A 16,805-nucleotide genomic window follows, 5' to 3' on the forward strand; every position below is an offset into this window, starting at 1 on the left:
GGTTCTTGACTGGCAACTGCATCAACAGGACCAGCGCATTTGAGGATGCCTAAACAGGACAGCGGGAAGAGGGAAATAACAGAGTGAAGCACAAAAGCTTGGAACTGACAGTGAGTATATTCACTCCAAACATAATCCAACTGTTGTGGTGGAAGCAGCTATACATATAACATGCCTCACTGTACATACACATCCATGAAATAACCAGAACAATAGCCCGTTATTGTAGAGTGAGGAAGGGGAAGCCAGCATGAATAGATACAGTCTGTTTTCTGATTATTGAGTTAGCCCTCAGTTTGTTGACTTTGTTCTGCTTTTCAAAAAGTGTGAAGCGCGAGCAGTAGAAACAATGCTCACATCAGAGACAGAAAGTGTGACTTCCTGTGAGGATCGCTTGTGCGACGCCAGTTTCCACATTGCTGAATCGCACAAAGCCCATCAGCGTCTGCCTCCCTCAGCTGGTGTTTTACACACCTCTATCAAAGCAGCTTTTCTCTGCCTCACAGCGCTCGCACACATATCCAGATGCCTCTAACTCCTGTAAAAAAAAAACATGTCTCATGTAATAATGATGTTGAACTAAATAATAAGCACATGTGCTCACAAAGTTGGACTGGTGAATCAAGATAAAAAACCATGTGTTGTGTAATTGAATAAAAAAAAATCGTGTGATTCACATTTGTTTGTTTACGTGACCTTGTAAATGACCGTTTGCAACAAAAAAACAATCTGCAGAAAAACAATTTGCAACTTCCTGTTGTGCAACATCAACAATCTCAAAATATTTCATTCAACATCCGCGATCATCTGTCCTGATGTGTGGGTTGGACTCACATCACACAACAAAGAGAAGGAAGAGTCTTGTGTCAGCATCAACTCAGTTGCCTCCTTTAACTGTTTGTTTGTTCGTTCCATTTATATCCCTCCATCCAGCCGTCCCACAGCCTAATAGGTGACTCCATGGGGGAGTTTCTGGAATCACTCCAGCTCACATCTTACACAGTTACCAACATCGTGATGTCTCTATTGTATCCTTGCCAAGGTGACAGGAGACAAAAGCTGTGGTGTGCTTACACCCTGACAGTGTGTGTTGGTGCTGACAAAGCTACAGAGAAGCAGACCTATGATAAAGTACTTGTGTACTCTGTATACTGTGCAGTGTTTGTGTGTGCGGGTCACATTACCCGTATACAAAGTTTACATTCGTCTCATGGGAGGCAGTGAAAAGTTGCAGTTGTGCTGCTCTTCTAGACGGAAAAAAAAGCAGCACTGACTGTGCTGTACAGTTTGTGCAACCACTGATTCAGGCCAACTACAGAAATAGACATGCTAAGTTTAAATGTCTGTAACAAACCAGATCACACAAGCACGATAGTACCTAGAAATGTGACAAACAGAACAGGGGCTTGTAATGCATTATGCAATGAATTGCATTATATTAGCAACAGCTGATAATGAACAAGTAAAAATCACATGTAATCTGTCCATGAGGTAACAGCTGGCCACACTCTGGACGATAGCCAGGCTTTAAGAAGCAGCATAATGCTGCCACAGTGTGTTCAACTGGCAGCACTGCACCACAGACAGTCAGGAAGGTAACAGCAGCTCCAGCGCCTCTTTACTGATTTAACACATATGACATGTTAACTGTTGGAGAGAAAACAGAACAGGACATCAGCTGCTGCTGCGCTGGAACACATACCTCAACATGACTACCTAGGAATGCCAATATGGCAGTCATGCAGACAGAAATAGCCCCCCACCCCCCCCGTCCACTGAGACTTCAGCCACAACAGCAGGATTTCTCTTCATGGTTTTGCTATAGATCCTATTAAAGGAGTACATGGGGTGAGCGTTTTAAAATAACTTCTCTTATGAACCAAATCTTCTACAACAGTTGTAATGTTCCATCAGTACAGTAGATATGAATCTTAGATCTGGAGAAGAGACACTAGCAAGTAGTCAGTGAACGCTAAATCTGCTTGGAACCAGTTATTGTTTGATCTAGATGAGGTCAGGGGTTGTTGGCTGATCCAGACTTAACCAGTTTACCATCGGCAGCCAAACACAAACTTCAGAGATGACATGTGTTGCTATGGAACAACAGACGATGAATCTGCCAGTCTGTCTAAGAGAAAGAGGAATGTATAGAAGAGACGGTCTGTCACTTGAAGCAACACTTTACACTGGAAAAAAAACAAGCCATTTATTGAACTAACTTGAAGAGACGTATACACCAGACCTGTTCAGGTCAGCCAGTGCAGTCACATTATTGACATTTCATATGCATTGAGGTCTTGACAGCTCTTTGTTGGTGTTCAGCACGTCTATACAAGCCCCACTGCTGCCAGTGCATCAACACAGAAGGACAAAAGATAATGTGATCAAAACGTAGCAATAGGTTTTAAGCAGAACTCAAAACAGCACATTATCTGTTTTGTTTATTTCTGTGGTCCAGATTTATAGTTTGGTTTTATAAAAAAAAAAAAAAAAATGTTACAAAACTCCATCCATTATTGACAAACTTCATCTGAAAAATGTATAAGACTGATGGCATTCAGACACAGTCTGAATTAAAACAATATAAAGACTGCTGCTCATGCTCGTTGTCCCAAAGCAGATCAAGTGGCAAAATCCTATTGGCTTGCCACAACAATGGATGATGGATCGTTGGTCGAGATCCACCAGAATTCAGTCTTTAACAATCCAGTGATTATGAATCGTTTATGCCTGGATGGTGTTCTTAGCACTGAAGGCCAGGTAGTAGACCAGGATACCCATGAGGGCAGCCACCACCTCAGTAGACACCCATGGGCCGTTCCACGCACCCTGGAAAGAGATTTACATTTGTTTTAAAGCGCATCACAGGTTCAGATGAAAAGATAACAAATGATAAATGATACACTGCAGTTACACGTGGTTCTAGAAATACTCTGAGGCTGAGAGCAACATGGGTGATCGCTCAGGTCAAGCCTCATATCAAATTGTTGGAGCGCTTAAATAATTACAAGAGAACAGCACTGTAGAGTAGTGAACCACACTTTTTTTCCCTAGGCACCCACTTTTTAAAAGTCCAACTGTCGTGACCCAATTCACAAGAAGCCATATCTATAAATCACCAGGAGAGCGAATTTGAGTGTAAATAAACGTTCCTGACCATTTTTACCGCCATTTCTGCACCACCGTATATTGTCATGAACAGATAAACCATGGTATTCAGGCTCCCTCGTGTGGCTAAAATTTGTACTGCAGGTAGCAATCTTAAAAGATTTTTGGGAGACCATAATTAAATCTCCTGTGACCCAATGGTGGGCCCTGAACCAGTCTTTGGGAATGACTGCTGTAGGAGCATTAACAACATATTGTCCAAAAAAAAAGAAGAATTGTCAGTGTAGCTTCAACTGAATGAACGAGTGCGTCTGTGTCTCTTTTTTTCAGGAATGTACGGATTCCAGCTGTACATTTTAAAATGACCCTTTTTTAATAAAATCAGCGCGGCTGCTGTTATGGTGTCTTAAGAGTTAGTTGATCCTTGTTTACCGTCTATGACGTAGAGTCATATACAATGACAAACATGTTGTACAGAGGATTGAAATTCTAAAACAAATCCTTGTCTTAATAAAACATGAATGAGTGCAAATCCTTGTTCTTAACAGACTGTGTGTAATAGAAGTATGCCTTAAAGTCATTACATGTTTGACGTTTTCTTAAGACTCTTTGGGGAATAACACACTAACTTGAAACTGGCTGCAATAACTGATTGTGGCCTCTTGGACGTCCCATCATTGCCATATTCTAACCTTCTAAATTGATCATGAACATGTTGGCAGACAGTTATTTACACATCCAGCAGACGCAGAGAAACATTAACATGCATCGGGGGAATGCAAGTCCAACATTCACTCTGTGTTAATGCTGTTTTTGGTCTCCTCTCTATCCTGAGGGACATTTCTGCTAAATGCACCACTAGTTTACCAGCTAGTCACTTACTTTGTCCGTTTCCTGTTTTGGTACTAGGTAGGTAGTGTACAGTGTTTTGTTTTGTTTAGCTCGATACTAAAATTGTTCAGAGGCTATAAGAGACTCACCCTGTGGTCAATGTTGACAGAGAAGAGAGGCTCAATGGCATTTACATCTTCGTTGTTTCTCTGGGCCTGGAACAAAAGGAGAATCACACATACAATTCAAATTAGACAACCGCTTAAACCTTGAATGCTGCAAATGCAGTGGAGCTTACTGGCAGTGAACTATGAGCTTATTAAACTATGCATCAAACACTAACCTTGCGCAGGGCACTGTAGGACTCCTCATCAAAGAATTTCACCTGATATGTTCCAGAGCTGGCCTGTTTGTGAGGAAGACTCCAGGACACCTGAGGGAACAAATCACATGTTGATGAAAGCTCTGGGTTTCATCTGAAAATGGACAACAACCAAGCTTTGGGCTTCAAGTGTGATGTGTCCTAAAAAGGTTCAGGGCGGTCTGAAATAAGAATAGGGTAACTGTGATTGTTAATTAGGCAACATTCAATGCTCAACACATTGTGGCTATATGATCAATGTCATTATCTTGTGTAATCTAGTACAACAACAAAAAAACTACCAAATCAGATACAGTGAGCGCAAACATGTGATTATGAGGTCACTACCATACCTGGTACTTGCCAACATCCTGGCCTCTGGTCACAGGGAACTGTCTTCCGTTCACATCAGCATACAGAGTCACACTCTGGAGAAGACAAGAGATGATCTTCAGTGAGTCATTTGCTCGATAACATCACTATCTAATCACAATGTCCGCTGGACGGGTTGGAGGTGGGCTGTTACTACCTGTGCTCCGTTGGCACAGGCCAGGCTGAGTTCAACGATGAAGACCGACTCAGAGGAGATGACGGCGTCGGAGGTGGTGTAGGCCGACGGGGTGATCGCTGGGTCTGTGCAGCTCTCTCCTGTCAGTGCAGAGCTGTGATTAGCTAAAATCCTGAACACCAGTGAATCATCTGCACAGCATTAACACTTCATTCACATTTCTCTAAGATCTATATTCCACCTAATTAAGAAGACACATGGAGGTGATTTAATGAACCAGCTAACGTTGCTAGCTAGTTCGTTATAGCATTACAGGCTACTTAACCCCCGTTAAATCTCTTCCACCGGTCCCCCGCGGACTTACCGGAGCAGGCGACCACAAGCAGAGCGAGGAAGGCGGCTATACGAGTCATCGTGGAGTCCGAGAGGTTGTCCGGTAGGTTTCGTGTTGTTCCTCAGGTCCAGTAGCTGAACTGCACTGTGTCTTTCTCACTGACAGAAGGAAAGAAGTCCACATCAGCTCACTGATGCGACACCTCTGCGGCTGCGCAGCGATGACGTGGGCTGTTAAGCCGCAGAGCAGTCTGGGAAATTACTCTGTCGACACGTCATCAGAGTGTAAAACATGCGTCCACAGTCAGAACCTCAAAACAGAAGACAGTGTGCGGAAGTTAACCTCAACTATTTGTATATTCAATTTTACCAATAAAAAAATAAACAGAAGATAGACATTTATTTTATCAAAAATAATGTATACATAAACACACACTGCCCTTTCTGTGGTAAATATTCAGAAACAGTCCTACACCTATTTTTCTATTCTCACATCAAGACATTCTGGCAAGACCTCCACATCATTAAGATCAAATGTGGTGTTTGGTTACTTTCAAAAACCCAGGCAAAGAAGACCAATATGTTGGCAAGAATTGTTTATTTATAAATGTAAATTTAACAAAAAAATAATTTGTTTTGTTTTTTAGGATGTCGAGCAATGTATGAAACTGCTTTTGACTAACAAAAAGGCTATCAAGACAGAGCACCTGTATGTTTTATATGTTTGTCTAGTGTGATATACAACCGGGCTCTTTTGTTTTTGCAATATTTACTATCCCTTGTATACTGAATCTATTTTTTGTTTAAGGAAAATAAAAAGAATGAATACAGTAATGACGAACAATAGTGATTATAATCATATATGATAATATAATGTAGCAGTGACAGGAATACATTTGTTGACTAATGAGTTCAACTTTTTGGAAAAATAAAACATCAGTACTTTTATTTTTGGTAGATTTTGAAGGAGTTTTACTTGTGGGGGAGCAATTTTACATGGCTACTTTACAAAAATGCCTAAAACTTGAATATTTATTCCGCCACTAAAATGATCACATCATGTTTTAAAACCAGTGTTTTCATAATTATATTAAAGGATAATCTTGGCACTGCTAACATGATACGACAAAATCTCAAATCAACAAACCCATTGATAGTTAAAATCATACCAAGAATATATGTAAAGCAGTACAAAAACATTCAAACATGTGGATTTCCCTATGTAAATAGAGGGACTGTGCATTCTGATCCCTTTTGAAGGGTTACTGATACATCGAGCTGTCAACATGGCTTTAGTTACACCTGCTACAAAAGTCAAAATGTCTGTTGCTACAAAGGTCGTTTACCAAAATATCTTGACCATATTTTATTTTTCACACTCCTAATTACTTTCTGTGATACAATCTGTGGTGTGACTCGTTTCATTAATCAGTTATCACAATACAGCTGATGTAAATGCCCTCAACTTTTCATAAAAATAGAACTAATGATCAAGAAATATTTTGAAACACTCATAATCAAGGCTTAAAGTAAAATAATTGAATGAAACCTGACCACATTTTCCAGTACTTATATTTATGACCAAAAAAGAAACTAAAAACAGAATAAACAAAATATTTATTTGGCACGTAGCCTAGATATACAGACAAATCATTAGGTATTTTACAAGTTACGAATAATTAATATATACAAAATTCCATACAGCTACAGTATTCAGTTTTATCAACTATGCAAGCCCATCTAATGTTGGTAAACACATTTTATTTAAAGTGGAAACAGTTGAATATCAACACACAGATGCAGACATAAAGCCATAACCACATTCAGCTGCACACAAACGCATCTCAAATAATCCACATTGTACTGCAGGTCTGCAGTCACAGCAGAGTTCTGCTGTATGAAACATCAATGCGGAGTTCTGAGTGGGGAGCCCAGACTAATCTCAAGCCCCTCAGAAGTGACCATGGTCCAGTGGTTTTAGTTTTCTAGAAATAGATGTGCTGAAAGCTACCGTCAGAGCACCTCCATTTAAGGTGTTTAATTGCTCTCTTTTCAGTTCATCTACTCATTCCAGTGGATCTGCTGCTCTAAAGAGCCCTGCTTCTCTTCACCTACGTCCATCCCGCTTCCCTTTCCTTTGGGGAGCTTGGGCAGAGGGAGAGGAGGCGGTGGAGGAGGGATCCTGCAGTGCTTGCCGCGAGTGAAGCTCCATGAAGACATAGTCCATCTGGCGACAAACCTCCTATGAGATGAAAAACAACGACAGCGATGAGAGAGGAAAGAGACAAAACTCTTTGTTCTCTGCTCTCCCTTGAATATGTCAAGTATGCAATTAAACCACCGTCATTAAACACTTGGTGATATGCTGCTGCTTTCTAACAAGACACTTTATAAAAGGGTGTTTTAGTTGTAACTAATCACTTTATTATGAAAAAATATAAATCGGTTATAGTGCTTGATTTGTCCCTCTTGCCATCTGGAAAAGTGCTGCATAACATTCAAAGAAAAATCCATTCATTTGCAATTGTTAGATTACAACATTTACAACTATACAGACTTGACCGTTTGTTATAAAAATCCTTCAAAGACAGAGTTTACAACGATAAGTTGTAGAACACCCATTTAAAAATGATTAATATAAAGCAGTGGTAAATGATACATGTACTCTTTTTGAAGCCATTATCTACATCTTACAAACGCTTAATAAAAGAGCCTGATCACATAGTGAAACCAGTCATTTGAAATGAGAAACGAGACAGACCTTGTCTACTTTAACGACAATATCCTCACAAGATGAGCGTTCCTGACATCTGTATGGAGAAGAAGAGATCAGAAGACATTGAATATTAAATTTCCCACTCAAACATAACAAGTCAGTAATCCTGCAATATCCAGTGCTACTCACTCTCTGCGCACATAGCCAGGCGAGTGGCCTCGCCGTGGCTTGCACTGTGGTCCAACGGGTATCTGGAGCATTAACTTTCCACTTGAAGCCACTGGTCCAGCCGTCAACCTGCTTTGGTCAACTGAACCGCTGCTGTTGGCTCTTGGACGTTCTGCTTTTCTCTGTGTTGATGCTGCAGCCAAGCTGGAGTTGATGTCAGCTGAGGATCCTGCTTCCAACTCTGTAGTACATCACATTATGTTATTCTATTCAGAAACACCATCACAGCCTTAGAGACGATAGGCACATAACACTTACCATCTTTGTACTCTGCTTCTACATCTCCTTCTTCAAAGATAGGCTCACTGTGAAAAATAACATCGTGAGATAATCGTTCCACCATACAGTGTATCCACGTTACGTGTATGGACATCTTTTCTCTTACCAGTCATCCTGTTCCAGTGTCATGCATTTCTCATACACCGGTCCTTGTACTTCGCTCTGGCTGGGGAAGACGCTTTCGTGCTGGAGGATGATGTTCTTCACCAGGGCGTTGATCTGAGGCTGCAGGGTGACGACGTCATCATCGGGAGCCCCTCTTACCAGGCTGGGGCCAAAACACACAGCCAGGTTGTAAGGCTGCATCATGTTCTCGTCGCTGTACTGAGACACACTGGAGGCAGGGAGCAGAGACACAAATTAGATTCTACAATGAAGGAGAGAGAGGAGGGGTGGGTCGAAAGAATAAAAGTTGAGACCAAACTGAAATTTGTTTTTTGCATTCTTCTTACATTCATCAAATACACACGTGTTTACAAAAGACAATATCAAAACTTTACCTCAACCCATCTAAATTAAAAGTCCCCAATCCAGTTTGTCGTGTGGAAAAATGTGCTGCTCTTATAAATGTATAATGTGAAAACACCCGAATCCACCACTCTTCTGTCAGATGAAATAGGACATCAGCCAACAGGTACAAATATTTGGTTCTTTCGCTTCCTATAAAGAAGCATCCTGTGATGCAATTCTTTTTCGATGCATCATATCCTGAATGGTGATGACTGTGATGAGTTGCAATACTCACTGGTGAAGGAATGCAAAGAGGTATCGCATGACGATGACGACGGGCTCAGGGTAGGAAGAGATGACCATTTTGAGCTGAGCTGCTCTCTCTGCCTCGTTCGTTATTTCTGAGAAAATGTGTTGAAAGAAAGTAAGCTCCTGCCGTGCGCTCTCGGCCACACTCGCCTGACATTTAAAAAACACATACACCCCACACACTCACGGACATGCTCCAGGAGTTGGCTGGTGCTGTCGATGGGGAAGAGGGGATTCTCCAGACTTCTGAAGTAGAGCTTCAGCACTCCAGCAACAGAGTCCAGGTCATATCTCCCCTCAGCCAGGGGGTCCTCTCCTGCAGGAGAAGCGCACAGCACACTGCCCCACATTATTAATGCTCCACAGTGAGAGGAGCTAATCTACATTTTAGGAAAAAAAAAAAGAGACATAAGGGTCATGCCAACACACACAAAAACATATAGGTATACCTTGCTCAAATGCATCCCTCAGGTTGTTGACCTCCGTCTGAGACCCCGGCACTCTAAATATCCCTTCATGGTGGAGACCTGATGGACAAATCGATAAGTGCGCTAAAACAGTGAGAGTAGATCCAATGCAAACATATATTTAAAAAAAAAAGTAAATAAGTATCTTGTTTGTAGACGAATGGGATAATCAAGGGAAATATAAATATATTGCTGTACTCTGTGTGTTGCTTTAAGCCCATTCAATGGCTTTTTAATATATTCACTGGGGATTCTAACTGTTATTTTTAGCTTACGACAAGCAGCTCTATAGCTTACTCGGTCTGTCAGTCCACAAAAGATTCCCCACTATTTGGCGGCCACAGTCTTATGTGGTGGCAGCCAGTGCAAATTTGCGCTTGTTTTGTAATGTCTTAAATACATTTTTGCATTCGACATGCAAATGTGCAGCTCCCATATCATCGTTCCTTCAGTCTTGAATTCTTACCGTTAAGGTTGATAAAGCAAATGCAACTTTCCACAACAATTGGAATCTGTTGTCCCGATGCCTGAATGGAGCAAATTTAGTGATTAATGTCACAAACGTCAAGTCTAATACTGTACCGATAAGTGATTTGCTGGAAAAATGTCGAGAGAGAAATGCTGACCTGTATGAAGGACAGCATGTCTCCACTGAAAAGTTTGTGGTTGTGCATCAAACTGGCACTTGAGTGATTTTTCCTGACACGCGTTAACTTTCCATTATGTCTGCAAAGCCAGATGCCATAATGTGAGCTTCATTCCGTTACAATTGTATAATATATACAATGTTTCTAAAGTATACAACATTTTTCACAACTAATCCAAGAATACAATGACTCTCTAAGACCCCTTAAAACATTCATATGTACCTAGGCTGATGTCCATTTGATGCTTCTGCTAGCAGAAAAAAAAAGAAAAAGAAGCAACCAGTAAGGAGAAATGAACCAACTGTATTCACAGAACACTTTGGGTCAGCAGTTTGCCTTTCAGCATTGTTTTGTGTGAAATGCAGAACTGATACCTTTTTCGACAGCCCCTTTCAGCTGGTCGTGTTTTGCTTGCAGTTTAGATTCCAGGGAGCTGCCTACGAGTTGCTCTTTTACTCTCTGTAAAAACAAATCAGATGTAATTTAAAGTCATTATCATGCTGTCACCATCATTCACTGACCATCGCCAACCAAAACCCTACAATTAAAAACAAAAAATAAAGTGTCTGCATATCCATAGCTGCATATGACTAAAACCTCCCAAAACAGCAAGCTATTCTGGTTTATAACTTAAAACAAACCGACTCACAGTGAAGTAGAGGTTTTCTATTTCCTGGACGTTGGCCCTGCGGCGGGCCACGCTGGGCTTGACTGTCAGGTTCTCTGTGCTGCCCTGCTGAGACGACGCACTGCCGAGCTCCAGATCATCATCTCCAATACTCTCCAGCAGGGAACGCTGGGCCGCCAACATGCTCTTACTAGCCTGTGTGACAGTAGCAGAGATAACATGAGAATATTATGCATTGGCAATACTGCACACAATTGTAGTCATTCTAATAGACTTTGTTTTTTTTATTTTGACAGTGTCCTGACACTGGTAAAAATAACCCTTATGTGATGGTGTGCAAAAGCAGTTTGCATTTTTGTTGCATTCAAGTGCCTGTTGCAAAGTCCAGATTTACTATTTGAGCACTTGTAAACAATACATATAAAAAGGATTACATATGATGGGTTTGGTCACTCTTGACTTGAGGTTTAGTGACTCAAACTTGAAATCTGGTCAAAGTCTCTTTAATTAGACATATTTACTGACCTGGAGGCACGCTGACCACATTTTGATGCATTTCTATAGAAAATGTTTCATTGACACAAAATAAGTTGGATTTACTTAAACTCATCCACTCTTTTTGTTGCAATTAAATAAAGATTTAGGAAGCAAGAAAAAAAGCTGTGATTGAACTCTGCCCTGGACTCTGGCGTGGTGACATTTTAACACTGGTGTATCCAGTAGAGCCACTAAAAAGGTGATAAAGAGGCGCTTCGGGTTGTGTGATGTACGCTACCTCCTCCGTTTCCTGTGTAACAGCTTTAAGTCTGGTTTGTAACTGTTTGTATCTGGTCTCCAGCTCGCATCTCATCTCACCCTCTGCGCTCACCTCGGAAACCTGAGAGACACACGAAAGTTTAGAGTTGAGCAGCTGAATAATCCACTTGATACTGACGAACAAAATACAGACCTGGTCTCCATCATGGGGCTGATAGGGGAAGCGAAGGGGCATGCAGAAGGTGTTATAATGGTCCTGTAGGAGGGTGTCTCTGTCCTGGCTCTGGTCCAGTCCGGACACGGTGCCTTGGAGCTGCTGCAGCCCCGCGCTCAGGTTCTCTTGGGTCTGCCACCGACTGGACAGGTACGCTTGCATCACCCGACCTAAAGAGAGGTGGTACCCGACATCTGCACACTGAGGGAAACAATTCAATTTCGCGTTTGTAATTGAGGTGCTTGGGGATCAAGATCACGTCCTTAAAAATGAAAAAAAAAAAAAGGACAGCATTTCAAAAAGATAAAAACAGATGACGCACTCACATCTATGAGAGTAGAGATGTCTTTGAGGTAGTACTTATTCATGGAGGCATTGGCTGCAGCCAAGTTCAGGAGGTAATCGTTTCGGGCCTTGCTGCACTTCAAGTAGATCTCTTGGACTTTACCTTGTCTCTATAGGAAATAAACAATTATCAAAAAGGAGGTGTCATACCCTTTATGCAGTATAATGTGCATGCATACATGTCTATAGAAGTCTATTTACTTTTTCTATCAACCTCTCCAGCTTCTTAGCAGCACTCTGCTTCTGCTTTTCCTCCGCCTCCTTCAGCTTCCCATCTGCACACACGTAGTCTGAGTGGTACTGGAAGTATGTCCGCCATGCCTGCACACAGACACATACAGCTATGCTTTCCTCGATTTGGTTAGGAAACAGAAAAGGTTTTTTTGGGTGATTGGTTCTCACGTACAGTCTGAAGCTCGGTGGTAACCTTGAGCAGTCCATCTTGTAGCTGAGTACAGATTTCTTTACTCTGGTGGAGAGACAAAATACCACAAAGAGATGGAACAACATGGAAGGAACACGGGGAGCAACGAAATATTTGTAATGTAAAGCGTTTAACAGAAATACAAGGGTGAGAGACAAAGAATTTAAAGTTGTAGCAAACCAGTCAGGCAATTGCCTTGTACATACACAGACTTGTCCCATAACGAAAGTGTGTTTGTGTTTGGTGGTGCCAGTGTTCATATCAGTACCTTCTTGGCAAGGCGCTGTGTGTACTCCAGGCAGTGTGTGAGGGGCTGGATGAGGAAGTTGCTGCAGCGCTCGCTCAGTCCACTGTGGTCCCTACTTTCTTGGCGGGTCTGGGACAGCAGAGCCAGCCAGACCTGGGACACAGAGTGACTACTGGGATCCTTCCTGAGCAGGTCAAGGAGGAAAGGAAGACAAAGACAAACAGTTTGTAAGGTACAACCAAAAATGATTCACAACCGCGTCCTCAGATGAACTGTCAACTAATGCATTGCATGCCAAGGATCAGCTTTACCTCTTGATCCTGGAAGTGAACCGTTCAGCGAGTTTTTCAAGGGAGCGGGCATACTCGCTTTCAATCTCACCCCGCCGACGCAGGTAGTCTGTCAGATCCTGCAGCTGCTGGCTCTTCTGCTCAAGTTGGAAGTCCAACACCTTCAGCTGATCTACAAGCTGGCAACGCACCTCTGCAAGGGAAAGAAAGAATGGGCAAAAGAACAACAGACAAGGCCAAGAGAAAGAAACACATACGAGTGAATGCGACTCATTCTGAAACTCTTGCTGTGGGTGAGAAACTGAAGATCACTGTGAAGATGGGGGGTGTTAAAGAGGGACAGTGGTGCAGATAAGTCATTATTTCACCTTTGATTTGAGTGTCGTAGTCCACCATGCCGACCCTCTCCTTCCGGAGTTTCACATGAGAAGTCATTGTCGCTCCAACTGGGTGGAATTCTGGATAAAGGAAGTGAATATTTTATTAGCAGTATAAAATAGTTGCTCCGTTCCTTTTTTTTTTTTTACCTCCATTGCAGAATCACAGCGTTCTTTGTGCGCATGCAAGCTATTCTGATCTTCTTCTTCGCCGGACAAAGTCTTTTTAAAGAATCAAGGCCTATGACCGGCTGCTGCACCCAAGCATGACACTCTATAAACTTTCACACTCTTAAGTGCTGAACCCCCCCTTCCCCTTCCCCTTCCACAGACCATGCTAACTTCCTGCTGCAACAGAAAGAGAGAAAAGAGCATGTTCATCTTACTGTAACACATCTCTTCAAACTGGTCACCCGCTGCAATGCTCTGCTGAACTGCAGGAAACTAGAAAAGCAGTTGGCATGTGCTGCCTGCAGCACCGGTCACGCTGCAGAATTGCATGAGGTGCAAAAATAGCTCTAGCAACATCTCAGCTGCCCTAAAAATAGGATGAACCATAAGGCGTAAAACTCTGTAGAGAGGTTTGTTCTCAAGACTACAAATGGTTTTACCAATGATACTCAAGTTTACTGATGCAGTCTTGGTCTCCTGTATTTCTTCAAACATAACAGCTAAAACAACCTACCATTTCTAGATATCTTACTAACTGGACGACGGAGAATCTTTACAGAAGAGTTTATTACATTTTAGGTTAAGAATTTGGGTTTGTGTATATGACAGACTATAGGCCACCAGGTAAACATAGAAATGAAGACTTCGCTAAAAAACATGTATTTGAGAAACTTTGGCTTAGGTTTCTGTAACGCATGACAGTAATTTGATAGATTGAGAAGCAACGAGTTAGTCTCCGGTGACTGCAAGATATCAACTATTAGGACAACATCTCCCACACATCAGAAAGGGGAAGAGTGGGGTGTTATTTTTGCTGGACCATAACTCTTTCACAGCCATCACATACATGCTCTCTTCTTAACCCCCCCCCGACTTCCCTTTTTTTCTAAAGCCAAACATCACTCATCAGCATTCTCTTTGGCTGAACTGTGTTCTCTGCACTCCTTTCTAACCGAGAAAATGTATCAACTGACCTACTAAAATCGGTCTGCTGTTAAAGCAAAAACAAAACTCCTTGTTGAAAAGGAGCGTCTCATTTTTCCAACCTATCACCCTTTTCCATTAGCCCCTTTCATTCTTTCACTGTGTGATCAGCAGTGAATCACCACATTCTGTCGTCACAAACTGTTGGAATACTTAATGAAAGATAGTCTTAACCTTACAGAAACTGGCTCTTCGGTTGTTCTTCTGGGTGTTTCACTCTGGGCTCTGACAAGTACCAACATATAGATGCTGCCTGAGCTATGAGACAGTAACGGCCTGAGGGCTGTGTGTGAACAAACCTTCATAACAGGACTTACTTTGCTGTATAAACATGTGTTTATTATTACTAAACTGGCAACCTGTCTTGTTTTGATGAGACAGGTCAGTAAATGAAAATCAATAAAAGTTTAATGCATCTAAAAAACAAAAGTCCTACCTGGTGGGGAGCAGTCTCGACTAGTCTCTTCTCCAGACCGAGGCAACTAAATAATGCCAGTTAATAGCGCAGTAAGCTCTCAACTGTTTCACCTCCCCCTCACATTGGACACGGATGGATGTGGGTGGGGTGGAACTCATCTCTCTGACTCTCTCTTTCTCTTTCTCTCTCTCTCTCTCTTTCTCTCTCTCTTACATACACACACACTCACTGCTCTACCGCTCCCTCTTTCTCAACACTCATCTCACTCACACGTTCAGTTTGAGGAGTCAGTGTGTGATTGTGCAAGTGTGACTAGGCTTGAAAACCTTTTCAAGTCTCTCTTTCATGCTGCCACTGGAACTCCGCAGCAAGTTTTTGAGTCCAATCAAACATCAGCTGTTTTCCCTGATTAGTCCCCCAGTAGTTATTCACAGGCTACTAAGTGAAATCAGCTGCTATAGTCTTCAGTTGGGGGGAAAACAAACTCCTGAAGACTGTGGGGTATTCTTAGCATAAGACTGTATGACCACAGTTCATGATGAGTAATGTATGGTGAGCGGGCTAACCGTGGAAACACCTCATGTCAAGTAAAACAGTTACACAAATGCTAAAATGGTTTATAACTTCAGAGAAAGGCCCCAATAACCTTTATCACATGTGCACTGCTGGTAAAAAAATTAAATTAAAATAAACCATTGATGCTGTTAAACAATAACTCAAACATCCAGACTTGTTTTGAAGAGCAGCAGCGTTGTTTCCTCTCACCTCTTTCTGAAAACTGTGAAACTGCCATGAAGGTGTGAAAGTGTGTACCCTATTGTGCACAGATCGTACAGCCCTCTGAGGCAAATTTGTGATTTTAGGCGATGCAAAATTAATTGAAAGTTCACTATTTCCACTTTGTGACAAACAGCTAAACTTACTGAAAGGTTTATTTGATGTTATCTCTCATGTACTTCTGTCTCACTCCGGTTTCCTTCCTCTAACAGACAGTAGGAGGATGCTTTAAAACCAACTTAACTGGCATAGCTTAGCCAGCATGGTTTTATTTGAGGAAGTTTCTAGTCCGTCTCTACTATACATTGTTCTATACATTGTTTGAATGTATTAAAGTCTAGTTTAAAGCCTTCGCTAACTTAGAGCCTTGAAACACCAGTTTACACTGAAGAATTTCCACAGCATCTTTTAGCTGAGCTGTAAAGGAGGGTTGACTCTGTAGCATGTTTTTAGTTATCTTAAACCCCCTATTATTATGCAGCACTATTTTTATCATCATGGCATGTTTTGTTTTTAGAAAAATGCAACAACCCGGTTTAAAACTTGTGCAGTGTTGCTTTTAGCAACAGATAAGTTTAAGTTTTGTTTCACTTTTGCAGCCATCTTAAGCCAAACCACGAGCTTTCATTACTAAACCTAACCAAGTAGTTGTGTAACGTTTTTGTGTTTAAATTTACAACATAAACCACATACGTTTCACTCAAAACGTAATTAACAGTGCAGTTCAGTTGTATGGGAATTTTGTAAGAGACCGGGTTGTGTGGAGTTACCGTCTGCCACGGTGTCTTTGTTTGATGCCGCCACCAGGAGTCTCAAAGTTGGAAATAGTCTCTCCCACACACACACACACACACACACACACTCTCTCTCACAGCTTTTTCACCATCAATGGAAACCTTAATGAATCATGTATACCTCCTATGATTGTGTGCAGCAG

The 16,805-nt window shown here is 41.7% G+C and overlaps 2 protein-coding genes across 4 annotated transcripts; both read right to left on the bottom strand.

Moving 5' to 3' along the window:
* Positions 1-2,180: 2,180 nt before the first annotated feature.
* On the bottom strand, positions 2,181-5,336 carry ssr4 (signal sequence receptor, delta). The gene is made up of 6 exons (XM_079181396.1): positions 5,173-5,336; positions 4,830-4,948; positions 4,654-4,728; positions 4,283-4,372; positions 4,089-4,154; positions 2,181-2,829 (listed from the first exon to the last, which is right to left on the bottom strand). Exons 1-6 carry the CDS (start codon positions 5,219-5,221, stop codon positions 2,725-2,727), a joined length of 504 nt encoding a protein of 167 aa, XP_079037522.1. The 5' UTR covers positions 5,222-5,336; the 3' UTR covers positions 2,181-2,724.
* A 1,405-nt stretch (positions 5,337-6,741) lies between these two features.
* LOC306708828 (rho GTPase-activating protein 4-like) lies at positions 6,742-15,280 on the bottom strand. Of its 3 annotated transcripts, none has more exons than XM_079176773.1 (22): positions 15,110-15,280; positions 13,510-13,599; positions 13,163-13,334; positions 12,873-13,035; positions 12,587-12,649; positions 12,382-12,501; positions 12,162-12,290; positions 11,815-12,036; positions 11,641-11,742; positions 10,887-11,060; positions 10,612-10,696; positions 10,460-10,487; positions 10,217-10,316; positions 10,057-10,117; positions 9,573-9,650; positions 9,311-9,439; positions 9,110-9,215; positions 8,471-8,698; positions 8,344-8,390; positions 8,047-8,266; positions 7,903-7,951; positions 6,742-7,383 (listed from the first exon to the last, which is right to left on the bottom strand). In XM_079176773.1, the coding sequence occupies exons 2-22, from the start codon at positions 13,574-13,576 to the stop codon at positions 7,249-7,251; spliced, it is 2,478 nt and encodes an 825-aa protein (XP_079032899.1). In that variant the 5' UTR covers positions 13,577-13,599; positions 15,110-15,280; the 3' UTR covers positions 6,742-7,248. The 3 variants fall into 3 exon arrangements, with proteins under 3 accessions (XP_079032899.1, XP_079032898.1, XP_079032897.1); XM_079176772.1 differs by lacking the exon at positions 15,110-15,280 and adding an exon at positions 13,905-13,952 and having other exon boundaries at positions 10,460-10,484; XM_079176771.1 differs by lacking the exon at positions 15,110-15,280 and adding an exon at positions 13,905-13,952.
* Positions 15,281-16,805: the final 1,525 nt, after the last annotated feature.

The sequence above is a fragment of the Pholis gunnellus genome (assembly GCF_910591455.1).
Source record: "Pholis gunnellus genome assembly, chromosome: 2".
NCBI lineage: Eukaryota > Metazoa > Chordata > Actinopteri > Perciformes > Pholidae > Pholis > Pholis gunnellus.